A 13,263-nucleotide genomic window follows, 5' to 3' on the forward strand; every position below is an offset into this window, starting at 1 on the left:
GGAAGCAAGAATGAAGAGTTCATGGAAGACCTGGACTGAGTTTTCAGCTCCTGGCCCCAACTCTGCCCAGCTCTGACCAATGTGTGCTTTTGGGGGAAGAACCAGTAGATGGGAGCTTCCTGTCTGTCCCCCCACCCACCCTGTTTCTCTCTCTCAAATGAAAAGTAACTGCTTTTTCAGATGAGGACTTGAAATGCTCTGTTGGAAAGCAAACAACTGTTAGAGACTGTGTATCTCCCTTCACTGCAACCACTGAACATTAGCACTAGATCAGAAAACACTTGAGAAATAATATAAATCTGCTTTGATTTTTTAATGATTTATTTACTAATTTGAAAAGCAGATTTCCAGAGAGAAGGAGAGAGAGAGAGAAAGATCTCTCCTTCACTGGTTCACTTCTTAAATGGCTGCAGCAGGTGGAGTTTAGCCAGTCCAAAGCCCAAAAGCCCCTCTGGTCTCCTATGCAAGTGCAGAGTCCCAAGGCCATCCTCTGCTGCCTTCCCAGGTTACAAGCAGGGAGCTGGATGGGAAGTATAGCAGCCAGGATGCGAACCAGAATCCATTTGTGATGCCAGCACTTGCAAGCAGAAGTTTAGCCTTTTGAGCCATCATGTCAGCCCCATCTCTTTGAGATTTTGAGATGTACTACCTCCAACAATTGTTTTATGGAGAATAATTACTAGGGTATCATGCTTACTCCTTTTGCCAATGTTTTCTCCTCTATAGCCCAGTGAGCACAAAGACCAAGAAGAAAAGAAACTCTCCCAGTTGTTAAGTGAGTTGCAAATATCACATGCGGAGACCACGTTGGAACTGGAAAAAACTAGAGACATGCTTATTCTGCAGCGCAAAATCAACGTGTGTTACCAGGTGCAAGGAAGGATGGTATAGGCAGGGGATGGAAAACTGGGCACTTGGGAACCATTCTCAAGACTGGAGGTAAAGCAAGACCTTTGTGATGAGGGCCAGTGCCAGATGACATGCTCTACTAGGCAAACACAGAAGATGCTAACCCTGGGAGAACTTGAGGACTCAGATATGTCAATGGCACTTTGGAAGCAGAAGCTGGTGCCAAGCAGTGACAAGGACAGGTGTGAACCTTTCAAGTTCAACTCCTGTCAGTTCAAACAGCATCACTAGTCTATGACATTAATAGCTGAGCAAGTCCTGGTGGGATCTGGAAGAAATCCAAGCATTTCTTTAGGGGAAGCAATCAGTCCCACCAAGCAGATAGCAAGTGTTCTTGACCCAGGAAATGCCTCTTATTATTACTAACTTGAAAAATCTGGGGCCCTTTGGAACTGTGTCTCTGAGATGAAAAGTTCAGACATTATTTCATTTCAGGAGGAACTGGAAGCAATGATGACAAAAGCTGATAATGAAACTAGAGACCATGAAGAAAAACTGGAGAGGCTGAGTCAACTCCTAGACATCAAGAACAACCGCATCAAGCAGCTGGAAGGTATTTTGAGAAGCCATGGCCTTCCAACATCTGGCAAGTCTTAGTACCTTGTTCTCACCTCGCGGCCCTTCACATAGCTAATGCCTGTTCCCTTTCTGTGTACCTGTATAGTAGGTTGCTCTCGTGGCCTTTGCATATGGCCTACCTCTCCTATTCTTGGTCTCATCATCTTTGTTGTTTTAATGTAGGGCTAGCAGCTTCTGTCTTTCCATTGTATCTGTGTGTTTTGCTGATTTCTCTGCATAGTTTCACCAGGACTCAACAATTGCTTCTAGGGTGTTGATTTTAAGAGTCAAACAGTGTCATTGTTGGCCCTTGAGGTGGAATAATATTCTCTCTCTCCTCCCCCCCCCCATCTCTTGCTCAACTGAAGCCAGCAAAGTTTTATGAATCATTCTTTATCATTCTTTTCTTTAAGACTCTTAGAAAAGATTTTTCTAAAATCTTTGCTTCCATTTGATTTGTCAACAATGATGGACAGCTGTCACTTCCTGCAAATTTCATACTGTATTTCCTGTATTTGCAACAGTCACTGCTGCCCAGGCTCTGATAGTGACTCTGCAGGTCCTCTAAGGCCCACGAGATCATTTGGTCTGGCCCTGCCAAAGTATTCTCAGGCCATGATGCTCAATAAATCTGTAGTGGTCTAAGTTTTAACTTGATAATTTTGAATTGTTTATGAATGATATGATACATATCTAAATGGCCCTTGCAGATGAAAGATTCCCCACTTCTGTTGCATGTCAAGAAAGTTGGCTTTGTTATTGTCCTCGGTGATGCAAGATCTGACTCACTGACCCAATTCACCAGAGATGCATTTAAATCAGAGTATTTTTATTGCACAGTAGTGATTATGCCATCGTTGCCATGCGAATATTCAAAAAGCAGTGCTAAAGGGCAGCCCTGTCTCCAGAGGGAAGCATTAGTAAGCAGACTTCTGATTGATCATGAAACTAGAATAAAGGGTGAGAAGTCTTTCTGGGTCATGGCTTGTCTATGAGTCTGACAGAAGGTCACTGCCACATAACAAAGGAAATCCTCCGTTGGAATGAAATTCTTAGACCCTTCAGTGCAAGATCTTTGTCCTGAGACAGTGTTGAATGGTTTTACCTTCTTCTGAAGATTCATTTGCTTTATTGTGTTGTTTTATGATTACTGGTAAGACTAAAGAGCTTTTCATATGTTTGTCAGTTATTTGTATTATTTCTTTTGAGAATTGCTTGTCTTACTCTTTTGCTCACTTATGAATAGTATCCAATTTATTTGTTTAACTTCTTTATATGCTAAGATAGTAAGACTATTAACCCTATGTCATATAATGCAAAATTTTTAATATATTGTATTTACTTCCATTAATTTCATAAGTTAAGAAAGCATAGTCTTCTCTGTGTTCCTCCTTCTTTTGAATTTGAAGACACTCTGATGTACCCAGAACATTTTATTCTTTTGCTTTTAACTCTCAAAATAGAACTTTGAGGGTGAGGGTATTATGGAACTGCAGATTATTACACTGCTAAGACACCCATATCCCATGTGTGAGTACCTGGTTCACATTTTGGCTACTCCAATCCAGCTTCCTGCAAATGTATACCCTGGGAGACAGCAGATGATAGCTCAGGTGTTTGGGTCCATGCCTTCCAAGGGAGTTAGAGACCCGTGGTTGTAGGCTGACCTAACCCAAACTATTGAGGGCATTTGGGAAGTAGCCCAGCGTATGGATGATCTCCCTTTGACCCCTCTCAAACTTTTTCTTTTATAATTTTTTTGTGTTTAAAATTAATTAAACTTTTTAAAAAAGATTTATTTATTTTTATTGGAAAATCAGATATACATAAAGGAGGAGACAGAGAGGAAGGTCTTCCATCCGATGATTCACTCTCCAGGTGAGCACAACAGCCAGTGCTGCGCCGATCCGAAGTCAGGAGCCAGGAACCTCCTCCAGGTCTCCCACGCAGGTGCAGGGTCCCAAGGCTTTGGGCCATCCTCCACTGCTTTCCCAGGCCAGAAGCTGCCGGGATTAGAACCGGTGCCCATCTGGGATCCTGGCGTGTTCAAGGCGAGGACTTTAGCCACTAGGCCACGCTGCCAGGCCCTAAACTTTTTTTTTTTTTTTTTAAACAAAAAGCTGGACTTTCACTATTAGCACCCTGTGAAGACTTAGTTACTCCCAGTTTAAAGCACACCATATATCAGAGTTTCTGATGGGCTGGACGGAGACATTGATGCAGATGTAATCCATTGTCTACACATATTTGCACTCTACTGTCAGTAGTTTTAACCTCTTTCCAATAAGTCTTCTCTTCCACTTTTTACTCTATTGCTATTCGATGTTAAGGGGACTTTTTGCCTTCTTTGGATGGAACCAAATTTTTAACAGCTGCCAAAATAGCTCGTCAGACTGAAGAAGCCAAATTCTGAACACAAGGAAAACTCTGGCTGATCTCACTGAAGAAAAGGGAAGCAGTTCTTGGCAGGGCCCAGTAGGATGTAATCGACACTGGGTTTGTACCTTACTGTCTTTTCCATAGCCAGTTAGCCAAGCTTTGGGAAAGAATCACATTTTTGTGTGTCTAGTTCCTTCTTGTGAAATTAGCAGCTAATTGGTAGGGTCTTGCTGTAAGCCAAAATAAAATCTTCTAGCAGACGAAATATGCTACCCAAGGTTTTCCTGAGCTTCGTGCTTCGTTTTCCATTGCTTGTTCTGTATCTTCCCTCTAAAGCAGGCTCTGGATTCTTTGGCCACCAGAATCCAGAGCTCCTAGTTGCCATTCTCTTGTCTTTGCTTTTGAATCCCATGGTCTGTTTTCTATTTATAAGTTGGGCATTTGTGTTGTTCCCCTTCTCCTTTCCAACCTTTTTTGAGGATTAACTCCCTGCTCTTTAATGGATGGGCAGTTTTCTTTTCCCTCTAGAACAGCTCAAAGACATTGCCTATGGCACTCGAAATATCCCAGTTCGTCTTCCAACCCTGCCTGCCCCTGGAGAAGAAGAGGGAGCAGATGTTTCTGTGCTGAGTCACAGGGACAATCTTTTCGAGTTACACATCCACCAGGCTTTCCTGACATCTGCTGCCTTGGCTCAGGCCGGGGATGCCCGGCCTACCACTTTCTGCACCTACGCCTTCTATGATTTTGAAACTCATTGTACACCGCTCTCTGTGGGGCCGCAGCCATGCTATGACTTCACTTCCCAGTATGTGGTGGAGACAGATTCCCTTTTCTTACACTACCTTCAAGGGGCTTCAGCCCGACTTGAGCTACAGCAGGCTGTGGCCAGTGAACACCACACCCTTGCAGCTGGATGGATTCGCTTTAACAGAGTGCTAGAGACCGTGGAGAAAGTCCATGGTTCAGTCACACTTACTGGTAAGCGCTCTTGGCTCCCTCTAACTCCCCAGACCCTTGTGCATTTGTTGCTCATTATCTTCCCCTCTGCCTTTTTTCTTGATCCTTTCTATACCCTCTGTGTTCTCCATGCCATTCACACTTTCTGCTACCCAGGAGTCAGTGGAGAAGACTTTGGGATGCTAGAATACTGGATGAGGCTGCACATCCCCATAGGACGCAGCCAACAGTCATGCACTAAACGAAAGAAAGCCCAGGTCTACCTGTCAGCGCATGCACCTGGAGCCTGGGAGGCCAAGGAGGACGAGGTGAGAACAGGATGTACCCATGCATCTCCAAGGAACCTGCACCAAAGGGCTCATGAGAACAGTCCCATCTTTCACTGTCACTAGGTATACAGACACAAGTTTCAAATGAAACCATGCCCTTGCAACTGGTTGGCGTTCCTTGCTGGGAGCACAGTAACCTCTGTGTGCCATTTTTTCAGATAAGGCCTGAGTGCTGGTGTCTCCTTCAGATGACTGCCAGTGCCAGTCTGCAGGTCCTTGGGTGTGTCTGCAGCCCAGCCAGTGCAGCTGTCCTCAGGGTCATAGCTCTTCCTCTCCAGAGGTGCTGACCCTGTGCCATTGCACTGTTCTTGCTTTGCCTTCCTTCTCAGTCTAAGATCCATTTCTTTCTAGTCCAGAGCCCAACCTTGGAGCCCACAGAATGAGCTGAGGGTTGAAATCACCAGGTGCTGTGGCCTCCAGAGTCGCCGGCCAGGAGCTCAGCCCAGCCCATACGTCATGTACCACTTCTTCACCTTTGCTGACCATGACACTGCCATCGTGCCAGCCAGTAACAATCCTTACTTTGGAGACCAGGCCCAATTCTCGGTGGTTGTGACCTCTGACCTGGATCACTACCTGAGGCAGGAGGCCCTGTCACTATACGTCTTTGATGATGAAGACTCAGAGCCTGGCTCATACCTCGGCCGAGTCCTGGTGCCCTTGCTGCCTCTTGCGCAAAACCGACCTATTAAAGGTGGGAGCTGGCAGCTGGCACATCTTCATGCCTTTTCCCTTGATGTTGTCTCTGTGTGTCTTTGTGTACTTGCTCGGATCAGTCTCTCTTTAAAAAGCAGCTGCAATGGCTTTAGGCTCTTGTCAAGAGTGGCACGGCTGGGCCTGGAGCAGTAGCCTAACAGCTAAAGTCCTTGCCTTAAATGCACTGGGATCCCATATGGTTCACTTCCCATTCAGCTCCCTGCTTGTGGCCTGGGAAAGCAGTCGAGGATGGCCCAAAGCTTTGGGACTCTGCACCCGCATGGGAGACCCAGAAGAGGCTCTGGGCTCCTGACTTCGGATCAGCTTAGCTCCAGCTGTTGTAGACACTTGGGGAGTGAATCACTGGACAGAAGATTTTCCTTTCTCTGTCTCCTCCTCTTTGTGTATCTAACTTTCACAATAAAAATAAAAAAATAAATCTTAAGAAAAAAAGTGGCAGAGCTGGGTTCGACATAATAGCCAAGAGGCTAAAGTCCTTGCCTTACATGCTCCATGATCCCAAATGGGCACTGGTTCTAATCCAGGCTGCCATGATTCCCATCCAGTTTCCTGCTTGTGGCCCGGGAAAGCAGTCGAGGACAGCCCAAAGTCTTGTGATTCTGCACGTGCATGGGAGACCCAGAAGAGGCTCTAGGCTCCTGACTTTGGATTGGCTCAGCTCCAGCCATTGAAGCCTCTTGGAGAGTGAATCATCAGATGAAATATATTTCTCTCTGTCTCTCCTTCTCTCTGTGTATCTTAGTTTCCAGTAAAAATAAAAATAAATTTTAAAAAGTGGAAGAGCTGGAGACAGAGCCTCTTGGTCTTGGCTGGGGACACTGGTTGCTATGGCTTTTCAGCTACTAAAACAAGAGTCTTCATTGGTAAATTACTGCCCTGCCCCTACCTTCCACCCAATTCAATCGCTCTGTCTCTGAGCAAGCTTTTTAACATTCTGCAATATTTCCCAGCATGGACTTTCACTTAAGGCTGCTTGCTTCTTTTTCTTTAATAGGTGGGGTCAGCTTTTATTGCTTACGGAGCAACCCCTCCATCTGAGCTGTGAGGAGGCCTACTGTTTCTTAATGCATGACTAGCTAGCTGAAGATGAACTGTGACCTTAATTTACCCCTACCTCGCCCCTGCCCCTTAGTTCTCTTAAATACAGGTTGCAAAGACTTCCATGCAGACCAGGGAAAGGCAATGAAGTAGATTTACCTTTACCCCATTGTAGAGCTGAGCTCCTCACTCTTAGCTGATTTGCATATTCCAGTTGTGGGATGCACCTACGGCAGTCAGCTCTGGCTGCAGTTCCAGGAAAGGTGAAGCAGGAGTATGTGCATGCGCTTGCTGGAATGTGTGGATGAGCACCACAGGCGCCAGCCATGGTTCACATGCTTCTGTGTGCTCCAGGAAGCATGTGAGGCTTCCATGCTCCTCGTGCCATCACCGTTTTAAAAAAAGGAAAGAACAAGGAAAAAGGTAGGAAGAAAAGGTTCACACTCCCACTCCCAGCTCAGCCAGAGAGGAGAGACAGCGGGATCCGTCAGCGGGTGTTACAAACCAGCAGCCTGACATTTGGAGAAAGACTTCTTGCTGAAGCCTGCTTGGAATCACTGGAGGGAGTGTAGATGATGGCTCTCTAGGTGTACCTAAGACGTAGTAAGAATTGAATCATAGTAATCACCATGCCATCCTGTTTGATGGGTAGAGGACTGATGACAAGCAAGCTGTATTCCTCTCTGTGGGTCTTTTGTCTTTCTGAAACCTGTGTTCAGCTATTGCTATTCTTATGGCAGTGTTATTTTGTGTTACTTCTGAGTGTGTGATTATTTGGTGAATGATTATTTGGTGAATGTTCACTTAGTTACTAATGAAATGTAATAGAATTGAAAATAGGGGAAAATAGACCTGTACAATAAATGTTCACTTACCTCTATCCTGTGATCAAGTCTGATTAATTCATGTCTTTGTGCCTCCCAGGTGAGTTTATCCTCACTGACCCTACAGAGAAGCCTAATGGAACTATTCAAGTGCACTTGGATTGGAAGTCTGACTACATGCCTCCAGAGAGCAGTTTGCAACCAGAAGCCCTGGATGAGGAACATGATAACAAGGACGGGGTAGAGGTCTTGTTTGAAGAGGAAAAGGCTTCCAATCCTGCCCAGGTAGCTCCCCAGGACAAAATATATATATTTGTTTTGTGGATGTCAGGTGTTACACAGACTCAAATCTCCATTCCTCATAATGCCTGAGACATTGACTGTGCAACTAAAGCCCTGGTTTTTTTAGGGGCGGGGGAGGAGAGAGACAAAAAGCCTCTCAGCCCTTTGGCAGGAGGGGAATGGAGTCCAGTACGAGTTCACAGATCTTCTGTATAGCAAGGTGGCCTTGTAACACTGTCTCGGACCCTTCTGTCCAGAACCAGGTGGCATCTGCTGAGATTCCCATTGAAGCTGGCCAGTTTCAAGCAAAGAGAAAATTTCCTCAGGTGGGAGAAAGGAAGGAAAAGGAACACCAGGTTGCCAGTTACTCCAGAAGAAAACATGGCAAAAGACTAGGTGCCCAAGGAAAGAACAGAATGGAGTATCTTAGTCGTAACATCGTAAATGGAAATACGCTGCAAGTAAGAAACCTTGAAGAGTTAGAATATGGGTTATAGTGTCCTCAGGCATGTTATTCTTTTTTCTTTTCTTTTGTTAGGCATGTTATTCTGAGAGGTAGAAGCAGACAAAGAAGACAGGCAGTGATCATGGTCACTCGTAGCTAGCATGTATTTCCAAATCGAGTAGATTAATAAGTCCCCGGAACTATTCATTTCCATGAATAGTTTAACTATTCAGATAATGTCTGGTTAGTACAATTGGTGGCTAGTACTTCAGTGTCATATGTTTGTTTATATTTGATACTTACTGAAAAAGTACTACAGTATAAAAAGTAAATAGAACTAATAGTAAGAAAGAAAAAGAGAAAACCAAAATGTTACTAGTGATGCAGTATTGTTGTTCTTGTTCTGAAGCAGGTGAACTACACTGAGTTGAAGTTCTCAGGGCTTAAGATCACTGTAGATGATGAAAGTCAGCATGTGGAAGAGGAAATGACGTTGTCTCATACATCACCAAAGCAGGAGAAATCCCTTCATCCCATAAACGGTACTATTTTAACATTGAATTTTTGTACATGATCATTGACTTACTTTATCAAGTCAGATATTTACCATCCTTCATCCTGGAGTGTTGTTAAACCTTTTTTGTTTTTTATTTATTTTTTATTTTTATTTTTTTTTTTTTAAAGATTTATTCATTTTATTACAGCCAGATATACACAGAGGAGGAGAGACAGAGAGGAAGATCTTCCATCCGATGATTTACTCCCCAAGTGAGCCGCAACGGGCCGGTGCGCGCCGATCCGATGCCGGGAACCAGGAACCTCTCCCAGGTCTCCCACGCGGGTGCAGGGTCCCAATGCATTGGGCCGTCCTCAACTGCTTTCCCAGGCCACAAGCAGGGAGCTGGATGGGAAGTGGAGCTGCCGGGATTAGAACCGGCGCCCATATGGGATCCCGGGGCTTTCAAGGCGAGGACTTTTAGCCGCTAGGCCACGCCGCCGGGCCCAAACCTTTTTTGTTTTTTAAGATTAATTATTTTACCTGAAAGAATTAGAGAGAAGAAGCAGAGAGAGATATCTTCCATCCTCTGGGTTACTTCCCAAATGCTGCCATGGTCATAGTTGGGCCAGTCCGATGTTGGGATGGGTGGGCTCTCGGATGGGAAGCAGGGATGTATTCTGAATGTGGTGCCAGCCCAGGGTGGCCAGGAATAGGCCCAAGAAAGGATTTGTTGCTCTGTGATCTGGGGCCTGGGAGGCAGCATCATCCTGAGCTATGTTTTAGCAACATTTGGAAAAGTTAATCTGACACCTGCCAGGCTCTCAATCCGGGGGTCTCAGGCACAAACTGCACTTCAAACATGTTGAAGACAAAAGAGCTTTAAAAAGTTCCATGAATGAATGAGAATCATGAAGATGGGAGGTTTTTAAAGATTTGTTTACTTTATTATTTATTGTAATTATTTTATTTTGATAATCTTTACATAGTTGATTAGGGCACAAAGGGTCAAGGGCTACAAGAAAATTGGTAAGACCATTGTTTCCACATTATTATTATTAATTTTTTGTATCTGTGGTAAGGGGGGAAATAAAGGGAGAAGCCTCCCACACAACTCAGGTCCCTGATGTGGGTCATGCTCTGAGGGCACTGCACAAGTGGTTTTGATAGTTCAGCAGTCCTGAATTGCTGCCCATATTACCATTCTAAGCACTATAAAATCTTTCCAGAATCTACTGGTTGACATAGTTCACCTTTACAGTCTCTGTTTGCCCAGATTTTCACTCCCAACACTTGGCTGGGGTAGTTGCTCAATTTGCTCTGTCCTCTGTCTTCTGTTGTGGTACCAGGTGTCCTTTGCAGACTCCAATGTACTGCCGTGTCTTCCATGTGCACCTGGATATGCTGTCCACTGCTCCAACTGAACCTCCAAGGAAGTTCAGCTTTAACACTTGCACTCCATAGTCAAACATTAGAACCTGCACTTCTCTTCATGGTTGGAGTTCTGAATCTAACAATACAGTTGGGGGATCCCCAAAGAAACTTCATCTGAGGTGATCCCAGGCCTGATTCTTACGTGTGCTAGCCAGTGTAGGGTCCGGCACAATCTGTCATCCCAATCAGCTTGTGCATATGTTGGTGATTGCAATTGCTGGGTCTGTTTTGCCTCCAGTCTTCCGTATTGCAGCTCAGCCTGATCCTGCCCAGCACACACTTGGCCCTTACACAAACCAATGGAAGCTACAGCCTAGTCAGAGTGACCTGCAATAACCCCCACCAGGCCTCTCCCACTCCCGCACCATGCACTTTCCAGGTGGTTCTGCAGTTTAACTTGACAGAATTTGCCAGTGCTAGCATCTACCAGCTGATGCTGCGGCAAAGCCCAATCAACCCTTGCCCACTCTGATTTATACTTGCACCAATAGGAAATGTTAGCCAAGCCTGGGCTTCTCCCTGATCTAACTCACATGAAGCCCACTGGTATTGTAGCCCTGCCTGGTCTGGTCTGCCCCGTCCCAATTCACGCTTTCCAGCGGGAGTAGTGATCCAGCAGGGGAGCCCTCCACATTCTCCCTGCCGGCTTTCACCTGTGCTGGTTGGGCGCTGCGGCACAGTCCTGCATGGCTCCCCTCGCCTTGGCATTTGCCAGTGGGTGTTGTAGCATGACCCGGCCCGACCCACCCCTAATTCCAGCTGACACTGTTGAGGGTTACAGCCCAGCCCAGCCCATCAGGCACCCAATCCCAGCTGTAATGTTTACTGGTATGTGTTGCGACCGAACCTGGCCTGACTCACACTCTATTCTGGTGTTCGGATTCGCCAGGAGGTGATGTGAATTGGTTCAGCCTGGTCCACCCCTGACCTATGCCAAATGTATGCCAGTGGGTACCTTTCCCTGACCTAATCTGGGTTGCTCTCTATCATGGTTCTTGAGCTAATCTGCAGGGACTGTGTCCTGATAGAGGAGTTTCCCAAGCTCCTCCATCAGAACTTCTCCCAATGCCAGATCTTACGCATACGGGTGGGTTCCAGACCTGCTTAGTCCACCTCCTGTCCTAGCAGCAACAGTAGCCTTTCCTGACTGGCCTTCAACCCATTCCACTTCTTACTGTTGGATGTTTCAGCCCAGCTAAGGCTCATCCATACCCAGCCATAGCTCACACATGGCTCAGTAGGGACTGAGACCTAGCCTAGTTCATCTTACATCTACCCTGGTCCTCCAAAGCACCAAATGGTGCCAGAGTCTAGCCTGACTTAGTGCGCCCAGTCCCAGTCAACAGTTTTGTCTAGGGACACTAGAGCCATATCCAGACCAGAATGCAGCCCCCTCTCCGGCCTCCGCACTTACCAGTGGGAACCCCAACCCAGCCAGGGTTTCCTCTTAGCTCCCTAACCAGGCCTGTTCCCAGCCACCAGTTGTGCACATGCCAGTGACTGCTCTGACCCAGCTAAGATTTGTTTATTTTATTTTTTTCCCCTGTGGCTTTTTTTTTATTGGAAAGTCAGACATACAGAGAGAAGGAGAGACAGAGAGGATGATCTTCCATCCAATGATGTACTCCCCAAGCAGACACAATGGCTGGAGCTGAGCCAATCTGGAGCCAGGAGCCAGGAGCTTCTTCTGGGTCTCCCACGCAGGTGCAGGATCCCAAGGCTTTGGGCCGTCCTCAACTGCTTTCCCAGGCCACAAGCAGGGAGCTGGATGGGAAGCAGGGCTGCCGGGGTTAGAACCGGTGCCCTTATGGGATCCTGGGCGTGTAAGGCGAGGACTTTAACCACTATAATAAATATTGCGCTAGGCCCAGATTTGTTTATTTTAAATGGAAAGGAAAATTCACAGAGAAAAAGAATGTCCATTTGCTGATTCATTCCCCAAATTTCTGGAACAGATGTAGCCGAGCCAATCTGAAACCAGGAGCCAGAGCTTCTTCCAGGTCTCTCACATGGGTGCAGGGTGCCAAGGCTTTGAGCCATCTCTATTGCTTTCCAAGGATATAAGCAAGTAGTTGGATGGGAAGTGGAGCAACTAGGACAAGAAGCAGCACCCACATGAGATACCAGCACTTCCAGGTGGAGGATAGTAGTTGAGCATTGCTAGTCCCATGGATGCATATTTTTTTAAAAAAAAAGATTATTTATTTTTATTGGAAAGTCAGATATGCAGAGAGGAGGAGAGACAGGAGATCCTCTGTCCATTGATTCACTCCAGTGGCCATAATGGCCTGACCTGAGCCGATCTGAAGGTGGGAACCTGGAGCCTCTTTTGGGTCTGCCAGGCAGCTGCAGAGTCCCAAGGCTTTGGGCTGTCCTCAGCTGTTTTCCCAGGGAGCTAGATGGGAAGCGGGACCTGTGGGATTAGAACTGGTGCCCATATGTGTGAGGTGAGGACTTTAGCCTCTAGGCTACCATGTTGGGCCCCAGAAGATGCATATTTTAAGTTAAAACTCTGTTGTTTTAAATCATCTCAAACTTATATAATAGCTACAGAAATAGGAAAAAAAATTTGCAAAACTCTCCACCCCAGTTTAACAACTTTTAGCACCTTGTCACTATTTATCATTTTGTTCTGGAACATTTGAGAATATATGGCAAGCCTAATGTTTTGTTACTACAGTACATTTATATTTTCAATAAATTCCATTATGTAACCACAGTTCAGCTGTCAGATTTGTCAAACGTAACATGGATCTGTTATTACCCAATGTCAAATACATTTTCAGCATTTGTTAGTTGCCCTAATAAACACAATAAAATTAAAAGAAAAAGATATCTCATGCCACTCACATGGGTGATTTGGAGAAAGTTCCTAGCTCCTGACTTTGACCA

General features: G+C 45.7%; 2 protein-coding genes across 7 annotated transcripts in view; both read left to right on the plus strand.

The window, feature by feature from the left end:
• LOC101533636 (RPGR interacting protein 1) overlaps positions 1-13,263 on the plus strand; it is a 41,718-nt gene that overhangs the window by 8,765 nt on the left and 19,690 nt on the right. For 2 of the 6 annotated variants that reach the window (XM_058666178.1, XM_058666180.1), the window contains exons 3-7: positions 727-885; positions 1,345-1,462; positions 7,815-7,999; positions 8,254-8,457; positions 8,851-8,983. In XM_058666178.1, coding sequence (XP_058522161.1) covers positions 727-885; positions 1,345-1,462; positions 7,815-7,999; positions 8,254-8,457; positions 8,851-8,983 — 799 coding nt within the window. The remainder of the gene's footprint in view (positions 1-726; positions 886-1,344; positions 1,463-7,814; positions 8,000-8,253; positions 8,458-8,850; positions 8,984-13,263) is intronic. The other 4 variants (XM_058666179.1, XM_058666181.1, XM_058666183.1 and 1 more) reach the window with 4 other exon arrangements.
• Positions 3,933-5,970, plus strand: LOC131480560 (X-linked retinitis pigmentosa GTPase regulator-interacting protein 1-like). Its single transcript, XM_058666184.1, has 2 exons — positions 3,933-4,827; positions 4,963-5,970. The coding sequence occupies exons 1-2, from the start codon at positions 4,350-4,352 to the stop codon at positions 5,196-5,198; spliced, it is 714 nt and encodes a 237-aa protein (XP_058522167.1). The 5' UTR covers positions 3,933-4,349; the 3' UTR covers positions 5,199-5,970.

Source organism: Ochotona princeps, chromosome 6, assembly GCF_030435755.1.
Source record: "Ochotona princeps isolate mOchPri1 chromosome 6, mOchPri1.hap1, whole genome shotgun sequence".
NCBI classification, from domain to species: domain Eukaryota; kingdom Metazoa; phylum Chordata; class Mammalia; order Lagomorpha; family Ochotonidae; genus Ochotona; species Ochotona princeps.

Coding starts and splice junctions, on each gene's coding strand:
- LOC131480560 (XM_058666184.1), top strand. CDS start 4,350: ATGGGCAGTTTTCTTTTCCCTCTAGAACAGCTCAAAGACATTGCCTAT. Junction 4,828..4,962: donor TGGTTCAGTCACACTTACTG/GTAAGCGCTCTT, acceptor TCTGCTACCCAG/GAGTCAGTGGAGAAGACTTT.